Raw genomic sequence first — 23,277 nt, 5'->3', positions numbered from 1 at the left:
CCTCGACGCCTCAACATCTACGCAATCGATTGCTCACTATAAGTTCTATCCACTCTGTTTCCATGCCGTCTGCTGGTGGTGAGAAGGGGTACTGAGACGTTGATGGAAGATGCCGCAAAAGTTGCCGACGTTAATACGTGGTAAAAAGTTTTGCATTCAAGATTGTAACCTCACAATGAAATGACCAACTTACATCAAAATGTGATGTTATTGCCATTGCAGCAACTTTGTTGTGCACAAACATTTCTACAGAATAATAATGAACATCTAAGACAAAGTCAAATTCAAAAATGTTTGTCTTTATGACATAGGTCGACACACGCTTACTATATCGTGTCTGGACGGCCGGTTAAATTTTGGCTTGATTGATGTAAGATTTTAACAGTGTTACACAATCTATGACTACACCACACACCCCAAACTAAGCAACAAGTGAACACATTTTCTTGGGTTTGTTACTCCACTATGGTAATACTATGACCGCTGTAGTTACCAAGTGAGTAGAAGCAAGATCTCGGAAAAATCCAAGTTCTTGTAAGCTCTCCTCAATTAAATCCAACTTCTTCAGTTGGTCAAGCACCTTGCAGTTCTGACGCGACAGTTTGAAAAAGCAAGCACGCGCGCCAAGCATTGCTTTCATGTGACCTGTCACATAACAAAAAAAATCAGACATGAGCGAGCCGAGTTTTACAAGAAGAGATAACGAACATTCAACTACCAATGGTCGCTGTCTTGGTTGGTCTTTGCTCCTGCAGCTTGTTGAGGCAAGCTAAAGATACGCGAATCACTGCCAGAACTTTGTGAATGTCATCAACTGAAGGGTCTTGATTCCGGGTGATTGCGTCAATCAGCAAATCAATGTTATCCTTCAATGGAAAATAAAACAACCATCAACAAAGCCAATCTGGCGAAGCTATTAGAGTTTACAAGTCAAAAGCAAGAAGCGGGTGTTGTACCTTCCAAAAGGCCTCGTCACCACTAATAAGTTGTGCCTTCCGTAGCAGCTGCATCGCCTGGCCAGTATTCGCCTCCTGAATGGCGAGGGCGGCCAGTCCGTGGTAGATATCAGCTTTCAACTCGACATCTGCGTTGTCGTCAGCCACTGTGAGTGCTTCACTGAGAAGAATTCGACAGTCCTGCCAGTAACCCAATCTGAAATAAACAATTGCCTCAAGAAAAAGCACAAGTTGTCAGACTACTGTTTGAAAATATTGGGCGTTTAGGTTTGAGACTGTGTAGTGTGTAACGCATTTCTTGCTGAATAAGAAAAGCTACACAAATCAAAATATTTCCCACATAAAACGTAGTAGCGTTAACTTCGACCATGCAACGTTCTACAAAAACATGCTGCGTACTACAATCCACGATCGATCACAGAAGACAACAGGTCTAATCTTCTACCCCTGAAAATATTCGACAAACTTGTAACTTTGAGCATCATCACATGTCTCACTTGAGGAGCAACCTTGCTTTCTTCGTCCAAATCTCGCTCCTGTTAATTCCTCCGATCCTCCTCCCTGTCAGAGTATTCGCTCCGGATTCAACTTCCTTTGTTTTCGGCACGCTGTCCCCACGATCCTGCAACGAACCACCGGGATGTTGCAAAAACGCAAAATATCAAGAAACAAACCGTTGTTAAGAAATCGAAAAATAAATTCCATTCTTTAAAAGGGTTATAGGTGAATTGTTCGCAAACAGTTTTTCGTAAAATTAATTCTTCGTAAAACAATTCTTCGTAAAACAATTCTTCGTATCCATCAATTGTTCGTATAGGTGAATTGTTCGTAAATAGGTGATAGGTCAATTGTTTGTGAACAATTTTTCAGTTGTTAGTCAGGGGCGCCGAAAGCGGGGGGTAGGGGGGGCATCATGGAGGGACAGGGGGCAATGCTGCCCTTTTAAAGTCATGTAAGCTACTGCACATTTTGCAATAAGTTATAACAATTTCTGCTTTTAACCTAATTATAACACAGGCCAACAAAAAAATTTTGGCATAAAAGGTGGGTCATTTTAAAGTATTTCAAGGCCCATGATTCCGAAAATACACTTAGTTTTTTCGAATTGGCTCTAGTTTTCGATATTCGACAATGAAAATATTTTTGAAATCGTTAATCAAAAGCTTTCAATCAAAAGCTCAAAATAATATTCACAGCACAAATTCTGCAACACAGTAGGTTACATCATTATAACATAGCATGATGTCCTTCTTTGTATACCGGACACTTGTATCATTACTCGATAGTGAGCTGATAGATGAGCATTATCGCTATATCATATTCTAAAAGTTTTAAAAAAATTGGCCTTTCAGCAACAAAAGTTCCCTTTTTCATAGTCCTGCGCCCTCCCCAGTCAAAAATTGTTTCGGCGCCCCTGTTGTTACTCGTGCAGGACATTTTCTTTGAAAATGCTCAAATTTCTAATAACTAGTTTCTTGCCCTTGTGCGTTAAGTGCACTATAATCTTTGTAATAAAGCTGGCCACCATACAAAAGTTTTGGCTTTCCTTTTTCGCTGCCATTCTGAATCAGGGACTCTACACTTTGTCTGCTCGTCTACAGCACGTCACATCAGTGCCGGTCTTAGGGTATTTCGGGCCCTGTGCGGAATATGCTTGGCGGGCCCCAATGACAATGGTCCAATTCAGTAGCGTAGCTTGGTATTTTGAAAGGGGAGGGGGTGGTTTGACGGTCGGTGGGCGAAGTCTGACGGCGTGATCTCCGAAGGCGACACCCAGCAGCGGGGGGTCTGGGGGGCTTCCCCTAGAAAATTTTGAAAAATTATTATGAATTTGGGCCATTCTGAGAACATGTTCAACAAAAATTTGGGTATAAATATTACTGTAAAATGGTGCTGTCCGGTGGCATAGCAAAAGGATAAGATCATGCTTTCTTTGGCATTTTTCAGAAATAAAGCTATGTCTCTATGTTGAGTATGGATGCAACCTATTTCGTCCCCTGAAAAATTCGTAGGCTACCCCGATTTCGTACCCTGAAATCGTGTAATAAAAAAAAATTTGACCTATTTCGTCCCCTGAAAAGATCGAGAAATTTTGAAATGTTTGCGGCAACTCCGATCAGCGACTTCGGCTCTGTTGTTTTTTTTTCTTGATCTTTTCAGGGTACGAAATAGGTTGCACCCGTTGAGTCTCTATGTTCTTTTGTTGCTAATTCCTTATTTGTTGAACTCACTTGTTGAATTTTTTCCATTGGAAATGACAAAATTACTGCAGTTTCTGAGTAAATTGCGGGCCCCCTAATTTGCGGGCCCTGTGCGATCGCACGGTTTGCACACCCTAAAGACCGGCACTGGTCACATCTAGCACATCTCTAGCAGATACGCTACCCTCATTAATTGTTCATAAAGAATTGTAACTGTTTTACGAACAATTAGTATTACGGTCAATTGCATGCACGAAGAAATGCTTTACGAAGAATTGTGTTACGAACAATTGTTTACGAACAACTGTTTACGAAAAAACGTCGGACACCCTGTAAAAGTTTACCTGGAACTTTGTTTCATAAATTTTCAATTGATTTGAAGTTCTATTAACATTTCCCATAGAAACGGTCAAAAAACATACGTTACATCCAAACCAACTTTTTCTTACCCACCTGCTGGATAATAGAAAAAAGCAACGAAAACTTTGAACCAATACGCGAGTCGCTTTGAAAAGCCACAATGTCTTGCTGGTTTAACATCAATTCGATTAACAGTTAGGTACTTCCATGAGTTAAAAAATGAATGAATAACAGTAAAACTTGAAGACAAAATACTTTAATGGTCAAAAATAAAGAGTAATTGAGCTCTGATTTTTTGTGTTTTAGTGCTTTGAACTGTGTGTTATATTATGGTATTAAATACAATATATTTTTCGGCTTTTCTAACTGGTTTATTTCAAATCGGCATTTGGACTCGCATAGCTGGTCAACACATGGAGTTTATGAATGTATCTCACCTTCCGTGCATCGCCTTGTGCTTCCCGGATCCTTGCCTCCTCCTGCCTGGCAAGCTCTTTATGGATTCTCTTCATTTCGAGATCCTAAAAAAATTACCATTAACCTCTAGTGCTTCGCAACATATGTGTCGCGAGGCGATACTAGGAGTGCCGCGTAATGACTTTCATAGATCAGGATACTTATTTTTAAGTAAAGGAGTCACAATAAGTAGGCAAAATAGTAATTTAAAACTTAGGCTGTTTGGTGTGTTTTCAAAAATCGGTTTAAATTATATACGTCAGAATCGCTATAAAGTTGTTCATATTTATTTTATTTCAAATTCACGGAAGGCTGCCTTGAAGTGCGTTGCTCAAGCGCAGACCTCAAACAGTAGAACCCTCGTTGTTGCTTGATCTTGCAGTTTTTTTGTTCGCCAAGTTGGAAGTTTTTCCATTAAACATACTGACAAATGTTTTCATCATTAACTCTAAACAAGACGATCGGGCCATGTATTTGCGGTTAATGTTGAACTGCCAAGGCAAGAATGGCGGAAAACACAAGAAACTGTTGAAACCTACAAGACGGGATGCGTTGTGTTCGGTCTCCGGCAGGAAGTTGCCGCTGAACAGCGCCTCCCAGTGGTGGGCACTTGTCCCTAGGTGGAGCTCGTAACAAACCATCACCTGCAAAACAAGAACTCGGTTCACTTGATCAAGAGTTGCCTTTATTCTCTACTACCAAAGTACAAGAATGCAATTTCGTGGAGCGCAAACTTTGTCCATGTATTCAGCGCCGACCCGACAGCAAAACCTGTCATTTTTACATTGATTTAACGTCTGCAGACGTTGAATTAATGTAAAAAAGGCGGATTTTTCTGTCTGGGATGCCAGGGCAAAATTATTTACAACTATTTGTGTTAAAACATACTTTTTAATAACTTCCGTAATGTTGTATTCACGACAAAAACGGCAAACCTGGCGGATGTTGATAAGTTGGGTCCAGGAGGAGCTGTTGAGAATGATTTGAGTAATGACAGCAGCCAGACAGAGAACGGGAAAAGAGAGATGGTTCAACGAACATCCGCGGAGGTAGTCAGATAGTCTCTGTGACGAACAAACAACGCAATAACTTTCATCCGGTTCAATTGAACTGAGCTTCAAATAATAATGACCAATCTTATTATGCTCAGTTGCCACAACTTAAGTAGGCTACTTTTTTATATATTCATTCCCAATACACACATAGTATGCAACGCAACAGACAGCTGGAACCAGTAAAAGGCTATAAGTGTGCAGTCATCGAGCAAGCTGCTCCCACTTTTGCATGCCATTATGTGTCGTGGTAAGACACAGCCGTGTGCTTTTGACGGGAGTCGAACCAGCAAACTTTGAAGCATCAGTCATAGGTCTTTACTCTTCCACGCACTCAAAATGCCTTAATTTTATATTGACAGTACGGCAGCGTTAATGTAAAACCTCCTAATGAAAGAAGTTCAATATATCCACGTCAACCAAAAAATATGCATTGGTTTGGTTTGTACGCGCGTCTTGTCGTGAAGCGTTGGCCGCTTGTCACGTGATTGTTACATGAAAATTGATGAGAAGTGAAAAGTGCATGCCCACCAGAAGATGGTAGACGGTCATCCCAGCACAAGTGATCGTCTTCTTGTTGATCCCACATTCACTGCTGTCGTATAGGAAAGCTTGGAGGATCTCATCAGGGACTTCGTAAGTCGACCACTCCACCACGCTCCCGGGGAGGGCCTCCGGGGGTCCTGCCGCTACACATTGTATGTTTGATAATTCCGCTGTCTCACCAAATAAGAACTGCTCACATGGAACCACAGATTATGTATTCATAGTTTCGTTTAAGATACACGAAAGTCATCACCTACAGTGCAGCTCGATACAAAGATGTCGAAAGAAATTATTAAAAAAACATTCTAAAGTTAGTTTTGTTCATTAATAAAAACAAAAGAACTAACTTTTCCTCTTTGTCCTCTCGGTTGTACCGGGTTTAGGAGTACTCTTGATCCTTTTCTTCCCTGCAGACTTCACTCCAGACTTCTTCCCCCCTTCGCTGTCACTGTTTGCGTCAGTTTTCGGCATCCGCTTTGACACCACCCCAGCAGAAGCAAGCGCTATCTTCCAGAGCCTAAGCACAGCTTGTGACGTCAACACAAACAACAAGCAGCGACACCAAGTGGATATCAAATAAAAAAATTATCAATGAAAAAGAACGCAGCTCTATGGTGATATGATGGTTTTTCAATTCCGGTACTATGCTAACATAAACATAACGTTACTTCTTGCTTATGAGACATGAATGAATAAGTTCAGCGTAGCATTTTCCTTTTGCAAAGATTTACAGTAGTTTAGATTTTTGTTTAATTTGTAAAACTCCACTTCATGAATCTTCATGTTTTAATTCATACAAGTTTTAATTTTTTTTTACACAAACCTCATAACAAAACCATGGGCGAGCTGGCAGTAGGCGAGGTGATCTTTGCTGCCTTCCCCGCTTATGGTGGCGAGCATCACGTGACCGCGGATCAGACCTGGCAAACGACAGAAGTTAAACCTGGAGGTCAACGAGAAGAAAATCTTGACAATTCAAATAAAAGGAACATGTGTAACATGTGAGTTGGGTCTGTGACATGTTAGCCCTTGTTTTGAAACACAACCAAGTGAAAGGCAATAATGAGGGTCCAATCAAATACCAAACACAAAGATAGCTGCACAACACGAACACCAAGATTGAACCTAACAAAACACCTCTCGCATTATTGGTCAAGCAATATGTTACATCTGCAAATGGCATTTTTCAAGCACTGCATCCGAGAAATGGTAGAGAGTGCTTGCGTAAGGATGCATGCCATAATAATAATTTATCAAGGAGTAGGGATAGATAAATGTGAATCATTTTTTTGCACTCGTTCTTTTTTTAAAGAAAACATGATTTGTTTTAAAAAAAAAAAATCGAAATTAAAAGAGACGATCGTTTTTTGTTTTTTTTGCACCAACAATCTGTCTAAAATTCAAATGCTGGAACAAACTTTGCACTTTTGCTTCTCTGAAATAATCAAGACATCGATAAGTTTCCAAAATAAAACTTCGTCACTAAACTCTTCATTAAAATCTTTTTTACTTCACCAATGATCCAAAAGGATGCGCAGTAGTGTGTGATAAAATCATAAAAAAAGGATAAAGTACCCAACTAAATTGGCAAATTCAAGTGTATTAAATTTAAATTGAAAGAACTTGAATTTTCCGATTTAGTATGGTACTCTTTACTTTTTTTTATCGATAAGTTAACGTGTATAAGTCGACGAGATTGCAGATTCACCAGTTAGACATTAAAGAACACAAAAATACTCTTCATAATAGGCTATATGCAATGAAAGAATTGACAGGAATAAAATATATAAACTAATAAAAGAAATTAAGACAAGTAACAAATGAGATTGAAAGTTAACATGGTCAGCACTGGGACCGAACAGACCCCACCCTCATCATTGATAGCACTTCAAGTTGGTTGGTTCATTGGTACCTCTTGCTGAGCATGCGACTACACTTCTGACTTACATTACAGTCAAACCTGCAGCAAACTAATTTATAATAACTTATTCAGCAACTATTACTACACTTTCTTTTGCAGTTTTTTGCTATGATAAATGAAAACAGTTGTTACTTGAAACAATGTATGAAACGATTGAAGATTGTATAAAAAAAGAAGAAACAAAGAAAACGTAAAAAAAAGATTAACAAAAAGTTTTTAACCAACCCTAAACAGGGCTTTCACCTTCTAATTGCCGCGTGCTTTCCAGTTCATTAAGTTTAAGACCAAGATCAGTTGGTCTGATCCCCAGCACTTGATCTTGTTCATGAACAACTGGAACATCTTCCTTTGTTTCCTTTTCTTCCTTCACCTCCGCGACGACTTTCTGCTTTGTGAAAAAGAAACATTTTTAAATGAGATCCACGTCGCATTATTCCAATGTCACAAAAACTGCAACAAGCATGAACTGCAAACCTGAAGCGAGCTATCAATCACCGCCAGCTTGTTCTGCTTCAATGAAACATCCGCATGATGGGAATGTGAGCCCGGGACGCCACGAGAGGCGGACTTTGTCACTTTGCTCCTCCTTGCTTTCGTTTTATCATGCTTATCTTCCTTAATCTTCGCATGTTCAAACTTCATGGAGAAGAGGATGTCGCAAGCCCACTCCACCACTTTCACTATGTCTGCAACACGTACACTCGTACAGTCGTACACATCACGCGTCTTGTGCGTGATCATTATTACGGCAAATCAACCATGTAGAACACAACTATGATAGCGAAACCCGTCATTTTTACATTGATTCAACGTTTGCAGACGTTGAAACAATGTAAAAAGACGGATGAGGTAAAAGAGTGAGCTTTAAATGTATAACATTTTCTTGATTTTGGCCAACCTTGCATCAGGAATTCGTTCGAATACATCCAAGTTGAGAGTTCAAGAAGATACTCGAACTTTTGCCAGCGAGTTTTTTCTGAATGGAGAGCTTCAATGGCTTGCTGGAACGCTGACAATTGCTCCAAACTGCTGCGTGAACACAACGCCACCCGGTGCCACATGTGGGACACATAGTCTTCTGATTCGTCCTGTGAAGAAATACCACGCTTTTGATGGAGCTGCAACTACATTGGCACGTAGGTCTATCAACTTAATGAAGATTAAACAATTTACTAACTGGATTCTTTCGAGTTGGTAAGCCCTGATCTTTCACCAGATGCATCTTACAAAAACTCTTTGAATCTATTCTTTTCACAAGCTGAAATTTGCTCTTTCAAAGCGCTAACTTTTGAGCCCAACAATGCATTCAATTCATACACTAGGATAGTGGAATCTTTGGCGCATTGGTCAGTAAATAAACTGAGAATGGAAATCGATATTGTGAAGAAGGAGTCTATCGCTGTCAATTCTTGCTACAATCGGCTGCCGGGAAACATGGATATCAATAGGTACAAATATGATCATTGTGTTATCTACCTTGAACTTGGCGATGTCCATTTGGACGTTTTTTCCAAGCTTCGCCTTGACAATGACGCGATGTTTGAAGAGAAGCAACCTGTGTTTTGTCCTCGGCATGTGATGAAGTGCCTTGTCCATGACGGCAAGCCCTTCCTCCCACTCACCCTGCGGCAACATCACCCTGATCAGACTACATCAGGAATCTCAGAAGAATTTAAAATTGTTTTTCTCTATTAGAGGAAAGTTAAACACAGAATAGTTTCAGTTCATAGCCGCATTGTGATGCTTGCAGTACCTTGTCCGCGTAAGTCTGAAAGAGCAGGCCGTACATGGCAGCCCTGAGCGCGTTGTCGTCCTGCGGGTCAGTCATCGATCTCACCCCGCTCTCTTCCTCTTTGTCATCATGTGCATGCTCTGCCGTGTTCTGGAGGGAACAAATCGGAAGATTCAACAAATCGTAACAACCAACAAACGTGATAGTTCAAAAGCACAACTTTCAATAAAGAACATTAGCCTATAAGAAAGTCACTACGCATCTAAGAAGATTTTTAATAAGAAGTTAAGTGACGATGTTTTATCGAGGAAAATCATTATTTCTGGTTCCAAGATAAACACACACTGCTAAGGCAGAAGAAATACCCCATTTTTTTCCGTCCGTTATAGAAAACATCTAGTAACACCTTGGTCATCATTGCCAGGCTGATCACAAAGTCTATAATGTGAGCAATCGATGTGTTATATTGTACATTAACATTGCTAGCAAGCATCACAATGATATCAATAAGGAATGGGCTACGTAAGTTCTCTGCCAACATTACCTTGACAGCATGGGTGCTATGCACGTTGCGTGAAGAATGGAGGACGCATTTCAACAGCGCATCCAGTGGTTGACGCAATAACTCACGTTCTAAGGGCGTGGGCATGAGCGGAAGTGACGCATTCCACCATCGCCTGCATGCCGTCATCACTACCGTGGGGTTATCGGCCTGTTCTGCGTAGTGGGCGCTAGAGCACAAAATATGCATTGTTGAAAGCAACAATAAACTTTAGTGGAAACAACCACATTCAGGAAGAAAACAAGTTTAATAAAAAAAAGAGCCCAAAAGGCAGATATGTTTCAAAAACTAAACTGTTTTCATCTTCATTTCATTGGCGACTGAGATTAAAACAGCCTAGTTTTCAAAACGTTCGCTGAACTACAGTTAGCTTATAAATTAACATAAAAGCTCAGTTTGCATATCAATAATAAATATTCTCATTTCTACTCATCAATTCTTATTGCTGGTTCGTATGAATTGAAATCTCTGTGAAAACTTTAATTCCAAATTTTACGTGAGCTTTTGTTTTTGTACTGATCTGCTCGGCACCATCGCTAGCAGTTCACCTGTTGATGAAACTTTGCATAGCCTGCCGTCTAGCGGAAGGATGAGAAGAAGAAATTTCCATGAAACTCTCCCCGAGTACACACGAAGTGTAGGCCAGCATCTCCAGCGCCATTTTGCGTTTATGTCTGCAAAACAAGCATTTGATTAATGGTGGTTCGCACCGTTGCAATGTTGTCGTGGCGATAAACTGACAAAACTGAACACACGTTCCAAATTATTACCATCAGTAACTTATGGAGCTAAAAACAGGATCACCTACAAAATGACAAAAAAAAACTGTCAGCAGCGTTAACGTGGCATAACAGACAAAATGTGAACAGAAATTGAATGGCCACAAAAAAAAAAAAAAAACAGTCGGAAAAAAAACAACAGAAATGTTACTAAAATAACAAAAATAAAGTGGCTATGGGCTGGCCATGTCGCAAGATTGAAGAGCAACAGATGGGGCAAAATAACCCAAAAGTGGACTGCTGAGAGAAGTGAAAATAACCAAAAAATCAAAGAAAAGATAGCAAGATGATGTTGAAGAAAAGATTGGTGTGTTTTAAATGAGATCAGCACAAAATAGTTTGACGTGGAAAAATATGCAAATGCAACCAAAATCAAGCAAACACGCGTAAAGTCAAAGTAACATAAACATACTGGTAAGGTTTCTTGGCTTTCGAGTCCTTCTTGAGTACAGCAGCTGTCTCAAGACCGAGCGCCGCTTTGCAACATCGCGTCACCAGTGAGTGGTTCTTCTGCAAGCTTGATAGCTTAGCCAGACGCGACCAAACCTCCAGCTCCACGCAAGGATCGTCCCATGAACAACTTTCCGCCATGTCGCACACCTGACAATCCAACACGTCTTAATGTGGTTGAACTACTTGTTTGCTCGCATTAGCAAGTTGTACTGGACACTCGCTGTTATTGTTACTTAGCTAGCAAAAGTTCCAACTTTTTACATTTTTTCAACATCTCAATTCTCAAAGGCAACTTTGATCGCTGGAAATCGCAACGCGTCATTTTGCACAAACTGTAAACTCTTTTAAATCATTTTTCAACATGCAGAAGACAAGGTATTTCGGTGTTAAATGTTAATGACGATACAGAAGCATGATGATGTAGTGGGAAAGAGTCAAGAAGTAAAAGAATTATGGGTAAAAAAGTAAAAGTATAGTTGATTACAAATGTCGGGGATGAGAAGATAAGGTTCTCATTGTACTGAGCTCTCGGCACTAAGGAGAATAGTTCCTTTAGTTCCTTTTTCTTGGCCACCTTTCCTCGACAATTATGCCCACCCAATTTATTACATCCCAGGTAGAGGTGAGCGGTGTTTTCAACAACCAGCTTAAGCCGAGAGTCGGCAAAGAATTATGGGTAAAGAGGTGAAAATGCGCAATCCGCAGACACTACATTCTTCCCTCATTGTAACAGCACACAGTAGTTGTCCGAAATAACTAGTTTAACGATTCACAGCAAAGCATTGTTACCACAACACAGAGCCCTTTTCACAAATTAAGCGATTATTGCAGCCACGAGAAAAGAAGAGCTTGATGCAAAGATTTTCAACACAAACCTCCAGAAGATCCGGCACGACGAAATCCATCATCTGGTTACGGTTGAGCGTCAACATCTCTAGGATGACCAACACCTTGGACATGTCCTGCTGCCTCTCCACTTTCTGGTCAGGAAAATTATTTACATACCGTTACATCATCTCGGCAACAATGTACGCGACATCACAGAACAGTTTGCAGTCAGCAATAAACTGTAAGTCATATATACAAGTAAAAAATTTCTTCTCCATTAATGAAACTTATCCGAAACCTTGCCTTTTAACAAAAGCTTAGAGTTGTATGCAACCCAGAAACGTTTAAAATTTCGATTATTACCTAAACAGATCTTTTTTTTTATAAAAATTAACTATTTTTCATTAATTATTTCATTAATTAATTATTCAGTTGCGCGTTAAAAAAACAAACCAAAACTTGGTTTTCTGAAAGAGCTAATAAAAAAATAATACCAAGCAAAACAACTTTTAATGTTCCCACCTCAAACTCAGCGCCAAAGCCGGGGGAGACTTGTTGCTGAAGCATCTGTTTCACACGGACCCAAGTGGCAAGAAGCTCATGACGTACCTGCGTCGGGATGACGTCACTCGGCGCGTTGCCGTTCGTGACCTGGAGGCCGTACTCGCAAACCTGAAAGGAGAGGGTCTTGTGACACTAATTAACAGAATGTGTATTACGATAACAAAACGTAATGTAGGGTGTAGTATACAACCGGCTTGGTCGTTGTGATTTTCTGCTTCTTTGCATGAATATTTGAGAAGTTGCCACATTCATGTTGGATATTATACCAAATGGTGCAAAACACCAAATAGAGTTGAAAATGCGTCTGAATGCATCAGTGATAGCTGGACAAGAAAATCACGCAATGCTGTTTACATAAACTAGCTCAAAGCTTGTAAAATGCATCACAGGCAGTCGATGGGGCGATGTTAAGATTTACTCGAAGCACTACCTTGAGTACAGTAATATGCGGTAACAAGAGTTATCATCAAGAAACTATGTCACGAGCAGCTGGATTAAAAAAAATTAAAAAATAGATTTTACAATCACATTGCGTTTGTATTCGACATTCTAGCTTTCAAAGACAGAACCACAAACCACGCAAATATGCTTGGGGAAAATTTTCCACCATGATGGCTTTTGATTTTATTGATTTCCTTGTGTGATAGTTCCTAATTCTCGTCAGTTGTCAGATGGGTGATGGTTTGGATCATATGGGCCAAACACCAAAGGACTTATGTGAAACAAAACAACCCCCGGTCGGCGGATGAATATTCTCACTTCAATATAATGGTCTTCGGATAGAAAATTGTACAGCAAACTTTAGAAAAGTGCATTTTGATACTTGTACTATCGTCTGAAGCAGATCGAAACATGATACCTCGGTTGATGTGTTCATGCAGTGATGCGTGACCGCAATACTTACCGATAGCGCCCTCTTCAGGTCATCTGCACTTTCCGGGTCCACACTCAAAATGGTGGTAACAGGAGCAGCGTGGGCTCCTCCTTTGTTCCCGGTCTTCTTTCTGCGCTTTTCATCCTTCGTGGTCGTAGGAGGGACGTGAAGAGCGCCAGGCCCCTCCACCACAGGCTTCTTCGGTAACCAAGGCGTCAACAATCCCTTTGCTATGACGTCACAAATCCGAACCAAAAGTGTCGCTTCACTGAAAAGAAATTTTTAGCTGAAAGTGAAGCAAATGGTTGGTAATGAACTGTTGATTAAGTTGGATAACGAAAAAATTGCAATACCCGTGTCAGCTAAGAATGAGATAACTAAGCTTGTTGCCAATGCTTTGTCATGTACCACGGCTGGTATTATCAACAACTTTAATAAAACAAGTAATATCTATATGTCGAGCATGAAACGGGAGAACAAAAAAAATGAGAAAAGTAAAATGAAAAATTTAAAAAATGCAAAAGCATCGAGTTACTGACTTCTCTTCATCGTATGACCAATTGGGAGTCGTTGGAAAGTTAATCGGATAGGATAATAAGCGAATATTTCAGCGTCACTATGCGCTCTAGTTCAATATATACACTATCTACTTACCTTGAATGGCCGATTTGCTGCAATCCAAACAGAACCTTCTCGAAGGTTGCGACCAGTCGATGGTAATGGCCGTCAATCATCAAGTGGTTGTTATAGTTCCACAGGTACACGGCCCCACTGCAGGCTATCCAAGTTTCCTGCAGTTCTATCCCGAGCTCTAAAACACGATTGCACTAAATAAAATGAAAACTGAAACAACGGTCACAACAAAGGAAAAAAGAAACCAAACTCCAGTTTGTAATTTTGTCAGTTAATGGAACGATTCTTAAACAGGTCCAAAAATTCAAATATTTCGTGCTATGATGAACTGGGATGCAAGAAACGAAGTTGAACTCGGCAAAGAACAGATCAAGCAATAACAAGCTTTTAACAAATGAAACCTAATCTTTGCAATAAAAATATTTCATTTGAAATAAGGTTCAAAGGTTTTAGCCGCTATATAGGCCTAATATATAGGCCTAATGTAATAGGCCTATATTATATATACATCCTGCTTTTCGATGCAGCTCCAAGCCAGGGACATCTCAACCAAAACGGTTGGAAAAATTAGTGCTTTTGAAACGTAGTGTTTTCGAAGAATGTAACTTGTTTCATGGCTGGCAAGGAAGGCAAATTAAGAAGTTTTTTACAAAAGAAATTAAACCAGATCTCTAATGAAAAATATCAAAACCAAATAACACTAATTTATCTGCCACGTCATAAGCAAAAACTGGAATAGCCTATCTCTATTTAACTGGTAATTTTGTTTGAAAGCGGGAACCTGACATGCAAAGACAAACTTGTATGAAACGATTTAACGACAAAGCAGAAACTATTATAAGGAAACCTAAAAACTTAAAAAAAAAATTGGACTGAATATTCATCTGAGGCCGTCGATGCCTGGTTCAGGCAAGGCAACTGAAGACGTTTTTAGATGAACTTCAATGCTCATGGCCAATAAGATTACTTACCAATGGCTCTCAAAAAGCCGTTAGTCGCTTCTGAGTTGAGATGATGGATCCAGTCGCAATATTCAGCCCAGGCCGGTGCATCGGCGGCTTTAACGGCGTTCTGCGTCACTGCCGCTTCGGTTGGATGCGTGGGATCTTCGTTCAGTTTCAAACCTTCACCACGAAGCAGATGAATAAAAGCCTGGCAAGCAAAACGAACCATTGTAAGATCTCAACAAATCTGTTGGAAATTTTAAGATTATTTTGACATGCGCAGGCCCCGGTAAAATCACTGTTGAAGTTGGGTAACTAATAATACTTTTCACAATAAATTTAACCAAAAGTGATGATTACAAAGTTATGCAACCGAGCTTACTATACAAGCTCGAGAAAAGGGTTTCCGGAGGTTAAGAATAAGTACTTCACAATAACCTTGGACATACAAAACAAAGAAACAACTTTTATCGTGGTACAAAAGAAAAACCAACTGCAAAGGTGTTAGGTTATACAATATCCAGCAATCTACGGGCATTTAAGAGTGATTTTGCATACATAGAATCATTCTTTCAAATAGCTACAATACTTCCGAATGCATTCGTTACGTACAACGGTATCAACAACCCAGCAAGAACGTCATAGTTCAAAACAATTGTTTAAAAATTGATCATAACAGCCCCTGCCTCTCCACTAATGAATCGAACTTCTGCGAGCGTTCTGAGAAGATCCGCATCATGAAGATTGTTTTCCGGAAGTGGCTCCTCTTCTTCCACGGGTGTCTTCGACTTGGAGCTTGCACTGCGGTCTCCTCTCTTGCTGGTCGCCGGGTTTCGATCTTTGCCGACTTCACTCATCTCTGAAATGCAATGAAGTAAACGTCAACAACAAAAACGTTGATGGATTGTCAGTCAATCACAACGGAGGTACACGGCACGCATGACAAGCTTAAACTTACGTCACTCTGACACTGGACAAAACGCATCTCACCTTTCTTTGGCATTTTCCATCGTCCATCGTCGTACAACAAACAGAACATTGAAGCGACTCGACACACGTCCCAAACCTGCTGCTGTCTGGCAGCTTTCGTAAGGTCTGCCCACAAGCGAACTCTGAAGAAAATAATGCAATTTCCAGGTGGTTTCCATCAAGTGAATTCATCACAGATAATCTGTAAGTAGTAAATCGTACCTTTCTCTGTCGTTTTCATTGCCAAGCCTCTTCAAATGGCCTGGAGCTTTTCGTACACATTTCTGCCACTGAGCGGCTCGCGCACCCAGCATTTGCGCAGGAGACGGAATTCCTTTCATCCCACCTTTTGCTACACAAAAGTTCAAGCATTATGTGCCTGGGTCATCCATCCAAGCGAAAACCGGAGTAAAATCTTGATCCAAGCCAGTAAAAGTTATCGTTTTTTAGACCATTTCAATGTCTAACGACATTGAAAATTTGTAAAAACAATAACTCGTGTTGAGTGAGATACGTAGAAGATGACCAAACCATCGTTTGTAACTTGGGCGCTTCCAGGCATCGGTAAAAGCTGCTTGTCGTGTTTTGAAAATCAATTGCATAGAATGTTTGGGAACAAGGTTAAATACAAGGCGATTATAAATTATAAATATAGGGTACACTTTCTTAAGTACTATCTTTGTAAGCAATGCCTCTAACCTTCGCATGTTTCCTCCTCTCGTGGACTACTGAAACTGTCATCAACTGAAAACAAGCATTTAACTGAAAATGAGCAACTGCTGACCATCATAAGCGAACTACTCTCGGAACATGATAAAAAGTAAACACTTTCCTGCATAAAATCGGACTCTTGCATCTGACTGAAGTCTATTTTACAACAACTGATTGCATCTGCTTCACTGAAACTGCAATGAAGCCTATACAAAGGTAAACTGCAATTTGGTTGTAGCTTTTGTTACTAGCTGATCGTCTGTGAAGTTTTTATTTATGCAAACTGTCAATGCTCATTCTAACCCGAATCTTCTGAGATCTTGTTAGCCTACCTCTAATGATTCACGAAAGTCAAACATAATATAAACTATATTCAACAGTAAAAACACCAACCTCATACCAATGTTTGTACTTTTACAAATAAACTCTCACGTAGTAAGTTAAGACTCTGAGATGTAACACTTCTTTTTATCGACACACGGCACCAAGACTAACCTTTCATTTCATTCTCGCTGTCCAGGACGTACTGGAAAGCGTCCGGGGCCAACGACAGACCTGCTTTGACTAAAAGAGATCGCTTCATGAGACCGCTTCCTGAGTTGTCGCTTTTGCGAGCCTGAAATAATAAATGACGATGCTCAAGTTCACAATCCAGCGACTGTCTTGATGAAACTAAAACGTATCTAACGTTTAATACAGTGCATACAAATACAATCTGGAATGATGGTCTGCGCGTCTTGGAAGAAGAAACTAAAGACTGGCTGCTCTCCAGCAGGCATCCGGTGCAGTTTGGGAACATCGCAAATCTGGGTTGGTAAAAGGAAAGACCCTCAACCCTAGAGGGTCACACGACAAAGAAGAAGAAGAAACATTTCACGAAGTCGTTTGGTGCCAGGATTTGTATGACGTTTAGTTTGTCTAGCCTAACAAATATCAAATAGTGTCGATGTTTGTTTCTTCGGTTGAGCGTTACCAACCAAATAGATAAACAAGTGACCAGGTACCTGCTCGATGATGATGGCAGCGATGTCTTCGGCTCGGTCGGGCGCACGATAGAGCTGGGTGCTGAGCTGCAGACGACGTTGCATCGCATGGAGCCGCTCGTGGTAGAAGCCTGCCGCATGAACAATTGTTACCATTTGCTTCTTTTAGAACAGGTCGCAAACTTTCAAAGCTTACCAAGGTCGTCCAGTTGCATGGCCTTGTCAAGATGCTTGACCGCTGCTTCAATCTGCTCAACGGATTCCTCGCATTTGGCAAGCTCCGTGTGAACCTGGCAGCGTAGTTTTACTGTGAAGACAAATGTAACATTAATCCACTGAAACACACTTGAAGAAGGCAACTGCTGTAGCAATACAAGATGAAAAAAACACAAGCTACATTTACGATTTTGTATGCTAAATAATGAATTCTTTGTCATATCAATTGAACACAAACAGCTCACCGTTTTTATCATAAAACAGGTAATTTTGAAAAAAACTTGGAAAGTTTATCTAAAACTTGACCTAAAAAGAACTGTACACTTGTAGGGGGATAGATCTACAAACACAGGCATTTGAAGTTAGTTACATTGTTGACAAAAAAGTAAATGTCATGAGATGGGATCACATATTCATCTTATCTCAAACAGCAAAATTCGTCATTTGTATATTGATTCAACATCTGCAGACGTTGAATCAATGTAAAAATGACGGATTTTTCTGTCTGGATTGTTATGAGTTGATTTAAAACACACCGAGTAGGGACGATATGTCCTCCAGGGCCTGGGCAACTCTGGTCAGAGGGCGACGAACATGGTGGCGCAGGTTCCTCTGCAACATATCGAATGTACGTTTTTTAGCATAGATTCTACATAATTTTTGCATAATGCCTCAAACAATTACTCCTTCCTTATAAGGTAGTTCATTTCGTCGAAACCTTTACCGAGGTCACAGTCGTGTAGCGAAGGCTCTGCTGAATATAAATTCATTAACTCGGGCGTGCTATTTCATTTTGTTGATTTTAAAACCATATGAATCTTGTATTAGAAACATGTATCTTGTGCTTGCACTTTTCATATCACCGGTTTACAATATTGGCAACAAAGGTAAACTGGATAAAGATTGAAATAGTTGAAGTTAATCATCCACCAAACCATGTTAATGTAATCTTTGGCACCATTGCAAGCATTTTAAACGTTACAGCTGCTAGGCTAGAGGCTGCGTGGCTGAATAGTAGGAACATTTGCGCCATGTTCAATAGGCCGTGGGTTCCACACACGTCGAGAACGAGTGTCTTTTACGCTTGCAGTTAGATCACTAAGATCGTCCTTGATCTGCAGCATTTTTGGTCATGTCCAGCTAACAACCGGCAATTAAAAAATTACGTTAAGTGGACGGGAAGGCAGGAAACCCAATCATCGTGTCCACTTTCGCCCTAAAGTGTTCTGTCAAAACACAGCCACATGCTCTTGCGCGGTGTCGAACTGACGTCATTTCGAGCGTCGTGGCAGGGTTCTTCTAACTCAGCTATAGAGCTTTCAACATAAATTAAATAGAAATTGATTTTGCTTTTGCCATGATATCTCCAGCTTATTTTAATAAAACAAATCAGATGCTCAAATCAGATGCTGTTTCGTCGACTTAGTAAAGGCATTTGACAGAGTACCAAGGAAAGTGATGGAGTGGGCAATGAGGAAAAGAGGTATACCAGAGGTATTAGTGAGAGCTGTGATGTCTATGTATGAGGATGCAAGAACAAAGGTGAGAATTGGATCAAATTATTCAAACGAGTTTTTTGTGAAGGTTGGTGTACACCAAGGATCAGTTTTGTCACCTCTGATATTTGCTATTGTGGTTGACGTTGTAACTGAAGGAGTGAGGGAGGGCTTATTGAGTGAAATTTTGTATGCAGACGACCTGGTCTTGACAAGTAATAGTATGGAGGGAATGGAGAGAAAGTTTGAGAAATGGAAAGAAGCATTTGAAACCAAGGGTATGAAGGTGAATCTTGAAAAAACAAAAGTGATGGTGAGTGGAGCAGAAGGAACAGTTGTTGAGAGCAAAGTAGATCCCTGTGGAATATGTGGCAAGAGAGTGATGAGAAATTCAATGCAATGCAAGGAATGTGGAAAGTGGGTACATGCAAGATGTGCTAATGTCAAGAGAGCCGCAACAAGATTGGCGAAGTGTTTTGTTTGTGGGAAATGCAGTAAAGGAAGGAATGAAGTAGAAGGCCATGATGATGAGTTCTGCCATGGCATCGAAACAGTGACAGACTTCTGTTATCTGGGTGATCGGATAGATGGAAGTGGTGGATGTGAAGCAGCGGTGACAACAAGGGCAAGATTGGGCTGGGCAAAGTTCAGGGAATGTGGGGAAATGTTGTATGGTAGAAAATTTTCACTAAGGATGAAAGGAAAAGTATATCGGAGCTGTGTGCGGCCTGCATATATGCTATATGGTAGCGAGACATGGGTATTGAGAGAGAGTGAACTGGCAATCCTGACAAGAACGGAAAGGTCAATGGTGAGAGCAATGTGTGGGGTGAAAACGAGAAGGGAAAAAAGGACTGAAGAATTGTTGGATATGCTAGAGATGAGAGAGACCATAGACCAAATGGCAAGGGCAAATGGAGTAAGATGGTATGGACATGTGATAAGGAGGGAGGAAGGAAGTTTTCTTATAAAGGCACTAGATCTAAAGGTGGATGGGAAGAGGAAACGCGGACGTCCAAGAAGAACGTGGAAACAACAAGTGAAGGATGAATTTAAAAAAGTCGGACTGAAGGAGGAAGATGCAAGGGACAGGGTAAAATGGAGAAAAGGGATAAAAACAATTGTTGCGCGGAAACAATCGGCCACCCCCACTAGTGGGGAACAAACCGACGATGGATTATGATGATGATGATGACACCTTTCCTTCAAGAAAGCAAGATTATGCTGTTGTTTCAAGCTATCACTGAACCTGTAGCAGCGGCAAACACAAGTTCCACTGGCTTGCACAGGCTCCTTGCACCAGGCTGGGGCTTCCCGACCGCATAGTGTTCTGCACGACCTGATCCGTACGCTTGATTGCCGCGAGGCGAACCTACAAAAAGTTATGCAATTAGGATGGAGAGGTTACTTTTTTCAAACATAAACAGACAAAACTAAGCAACAAAACAACATTTATCATTATAAAAACAAAATAGCAAACATTTTCGGCTATGCATCTAGCTCATCAAGCCTTTAAAGCCCCTATATGCATGTAACCCTGCAGCCTCATATTTGTTAATACTGCATGTTGTCTAGCATTTCGTATTCAATTTAAAATTAGTTTGTTTATGAAGGATTGATAATGTGATAACTTCCGAGCGATTCCTGGACTACGGCAGGCCAACCGAATGGTACTTAACATCACAATGCGGCGATCGCAGCAAGAAAGTTGCTACCTCAACAGATGATCTTGTGTAGGCCTCCTGCTGGTCGCCAAGATTCTTCACCATCATCTCACTTTCAATCAGTTCGCATTCCATCATGAGGTTTGGCTCCTAATAAAAAAGAAAATCTTAATTCAAGCGGTTGTACAGAGAGAACCAAACGCATTGGATTACTGTTGAACGCTACACGACAAAGTCTATGAGCAAACAATGTCTCACAGCGGTTTCGATTTCCTTCAACGCAGACAAGCAAGTTCTGGCAAGGTCTACTTGGTCGGCGTCCACGCATAGTCTTGCCACGTCGACAAGCAACTGGGGCCTGAAACAAACACGAAGCGAGAGGTTATGCAGAGCAGCAACAAAAAACCAACGACTTTTGCGTAAAACAGCGCATGGCCACAGTAAGCATTCTTATATATCGTCCAAGAATAATTAATATTATTAGTCGTGCAGCAATTAAGAAAATATACTGAACTTTCCATCACAGCATGAAAATAACGAGCGTATCAAAAGACCGATGTTCAAGGATGAGAACTTTAGGCAGAGTATAAATTCCAAAACAAACCACATCAAAACAACCCGTGTGATATTGGGTTAGAAAATCAACAATCTGTTAGTATTGTCTTAACGTAGATTTGATTCAAGAAATATTGCCAAACTTATAACAGGCCTCTGAGCTCCCGGAGGCTATGGCCGCCAAAAAGCTGTTAAATGACCTCCAAAATTACTGCATCGGTAGGCCATGTTTGGTCGCCTGCTTCCACGAGCCCACATTTCTTCACTCCGGTATATGAAACTTTTTCTCCACTTGAGCTTGTATGTTAAAATTTTTTTCTCTTTGAACACTTGCATTCACAACTCTTTTTTATAAACAAGGCAAAGTCTCTCACATGCCAACGAGAAACATTGCTTCGTAAAAGTTTCGCAAAAAGGCTGAGCAAAGTGAGCAACTGAGCATCGACCTATAATCTGGAAGACTAGCTCTATATCTGCTTGGAAAGCAATGCGTTTAAATAAAACTTGCAAATATGTTTCAGGGCCTTGTTCTTACTTGAATGAACGCAAAAACACGATATTAATGAACGGTCTAACGGATTTTTAAAAACACGAATTTTCAGTCGATTTTTATTGTGGCTGCCGAGCGTGAGAATTTGGCCGCCGAAAAGGAAGCTCCGGTAGGTAGCCACTTTAACAAGCAGATTTCTAATAAACCACGAACCATTAACCAATCAGAAGCTACGCTGTTCATGACGTCATCAAGGTTGCGTTTAGGAAGAACAAAGGAAAAACGCAAATTCTAGCTAAATTAAATCATCGCTTTGCCATCAGTTGACTTGGCGCAGAGGGTTAGGGCGGTGGTAGTCATTTCATTAACGTGGGTTTGACTCCCACCCCTGCTATAACTCTTTTTTCTTCTGTAATTACCAAACCAGTTCAAAGTAATAATCAATTCTCTGGCTGAATGCAGGAATGGTCACAATTGGACAGACAACGTAGCATCTGATTGGTTCGTGGTTTATTAGAAATCTGCTTGTTAAAGTGGCTACCGCTCCGGTAGGGGTAGGCTTGGTCGCCGGAAAAATAAAGGAGCTTAGAGACCTGCATAATCCCCAATTTCTACAGTTTATACAATCGCAGGGTGATGCATGATTGATGTATCTTTAAGATGAAAACATTTCTGTGATGTGTACTAATGTAGTCCAGCTTGATTGGAAACGCGGACCGCTACAACATGAACAAGGAAATCTGAGTGGTCGCAATCATAGTGAAACTAATTCGTCAAAGAATAAGTCGATATAGCCTAATCACAGCTCAGATGAGTTATAATCAGTGGCGAGGCTTGTCTTTCCATAATTAAGCAACAACTACCTGATGAGCCTTTCAAGCACTTGCTGATCATGCAAAGACATTTGCAGAGCTGTGCTGTCCTGTTGCTCTTTACCAGCTGCCGCCTTCGAAGACGCCTTGCTGGACGTAGGAGAACGGATGTTATGTTGTTAAAGACAAGCAGGTTGGTTGGTTAGCTCAACAAAATATGCACAAACATTTATTAATAAAACCTCTTCATGAGCCAGCGATAAAAAAAAAACTGAATATCACACGCGCTAACAGAGTTAGTTTGGTTTTAACATAACTTCGTTTGGTTGAAGAGACAGTCGAATCAAATCAGATCGTTCAACAGGTAAGGTTTGGAATATAAAATTACCATATCTCAAGATTTTGATCCTAAAAAGGAAGCTTTACTTTCAAGCAATTCTCAAAAAATTCATTTAAAAAATACATAAGTATTTAAAAACGCTTTAAAACTGAACTGCAAGATCAATGGGTCAAACACTGA

The 23,277-nt window shown here is 40.5% G+C and overlaps 1 protein-coding gene across 1 annotated transcript in view; it reads right to left on the bottom strand.

Moving 5' to 3' along the window:
• The window catches only part of LOC145772163 (cilia- and flagella-associated protein 46-like), a 42,460-nt gene that overhangs the window by 9,152 nt on the left and 10,031 nt on the right, over positions 1 to 23,277 (bottom strand). Inside the window, exons 8-41 of the mRNA XM_082584005.1 lie at positions 21,159 to 21,258; positions 20,952 to 21,050; positions 20,486 to 20,608; positions 18,277 to 18,352; positions 17,721 to 17,831; positions 17,546 to 17,655; positions 17,037 to 17,157; positions 16,530 to 16,574; positions 16,053 to 16,182; positions 15,843 to 15,973; positions 15,548 to 15,720; positions 14,889 to 15,069; positions 13,939 to 14,095; positions 13,315 to 13,552; positions 12,369 to 12,518; positions 11,894 to 11,998; positions 10,978 to 11,165; positions 10,335 to 10,460; positions 9,769 to 9,955; positions 9,246 to 9,374; positions 8,969 to 9,115; positions 8,391 to 8,580; positions 7,967 to 8,178; positions 7,736 to 7,877; positions 6,395 to 6,491; positions 5,919 to 6,088; positions 5,557 to 5,714; positions 4,909 to 5,037; positions 4,513 to 4,617; positions 3,955 to 4,038; positions 1,454 to 1,578; positions 957 to 1,152; positions 719 to 866; positions 494 to 645 (exon numbers count right to left, since the gene is read on the bottom strand). Of these exons, the coding sequence (XP_082440131.1) occupies positions 494 to 645; positions 719 to 866; positions 957 to 1,152; positions 1,454 to 1,578; positions 3,955 to 4,038; positions 4,513 to 4,617; positions 4,909 to 5,037; positions 5,557 to 5,714; positions 5,919 to 6,088; positions 6,395 to 6,491; positions 7,736 to 7,877; positions 7,967 to 8,178; positions 8,391 to 8,580; positions 8,969 to 9,115; positions 9,246 to 9,374; positions 9,769 to 9,955; positions 10,335 to 10,460; positions 10,978 to 11,165; positions 11,894 to 11,998; positions 12,369 to 12,518; positions 13,315 to 13,552; positions 13,939 to 14,095; positions 14,889 to 15,069; positions 15,548 to 15,720; positions 15,843 to 15,973; positions 16,053 to 16,182; positions 16,530 to 16,574; positions 17,037 to 17,157; positions 17,546 to 17,655; positions 17,721 to 17,831; positions 18,277 to 18,352; positions 20,486 to 20,608; positions 20,952 to 21,050; positions 21,159 to 21,258 (4,735 nt within the window). The remainder of the gene's footprint in view (positions 1 to 493; positions 646 to 718; positions 867 to 956; positions 1,153 to 1,453; positions 1,579 to 3,954; positions 4,039 to 4,512; positions 4,618 to 4,908; positions 5,038 to 5,556; positions 5,715 to 5,918; positions 6,089 to 6,394; positions 6,492 to 7,735; positions 7,878 to 7,966; positions 8,179 to 8,390; positions 8,581 to 8,968; positions 9,116 to 9,245; positions 9,375 to 9,768; positions 9,956 to 10,334; positions 10,461 to 10,977; positions 11,166 to 11,893; positions 11,999 to 12,368; positions 12,519 to 13,314; positions 13,553 to 13,938; positions 14,096 to 14,888; positions 15,070 to 15,547; positions 15,721 to 15,842; positions 15,974 to 16,052; positions 16,183 to 16,529; positions 16,575 to 17,036; positions 17,158 to 17,545; positions 17,656 to 17,720; positions 17,832 to 18,276; positions 18,353 to 20,485; positions 20,609 to 20,951; positions 21,051 to 21,158; positions 21,259 to 23,277) is intronic.

The sequence above is a fragment of the Aplidium turbinatum genome, chromosome 6 (assembly GCF_918807975.1).
Source record: "Aplidium turbinatum chromosome 6, kaAplTurb1.1, whole genome shotgun sequence".
Taxonomy (NCBI): Eukaryota; Metazoa; Chordata; class Ascidiacea; order Aplousobranchia; family Polyclinidae; genus Aplidium; species Aplidium turbinatum.
The sequence above is the reverse complement of the archived record's forward strand: the minus strand, read 5'-3'. Positions and strand labels throughout refer to the sequence as shown.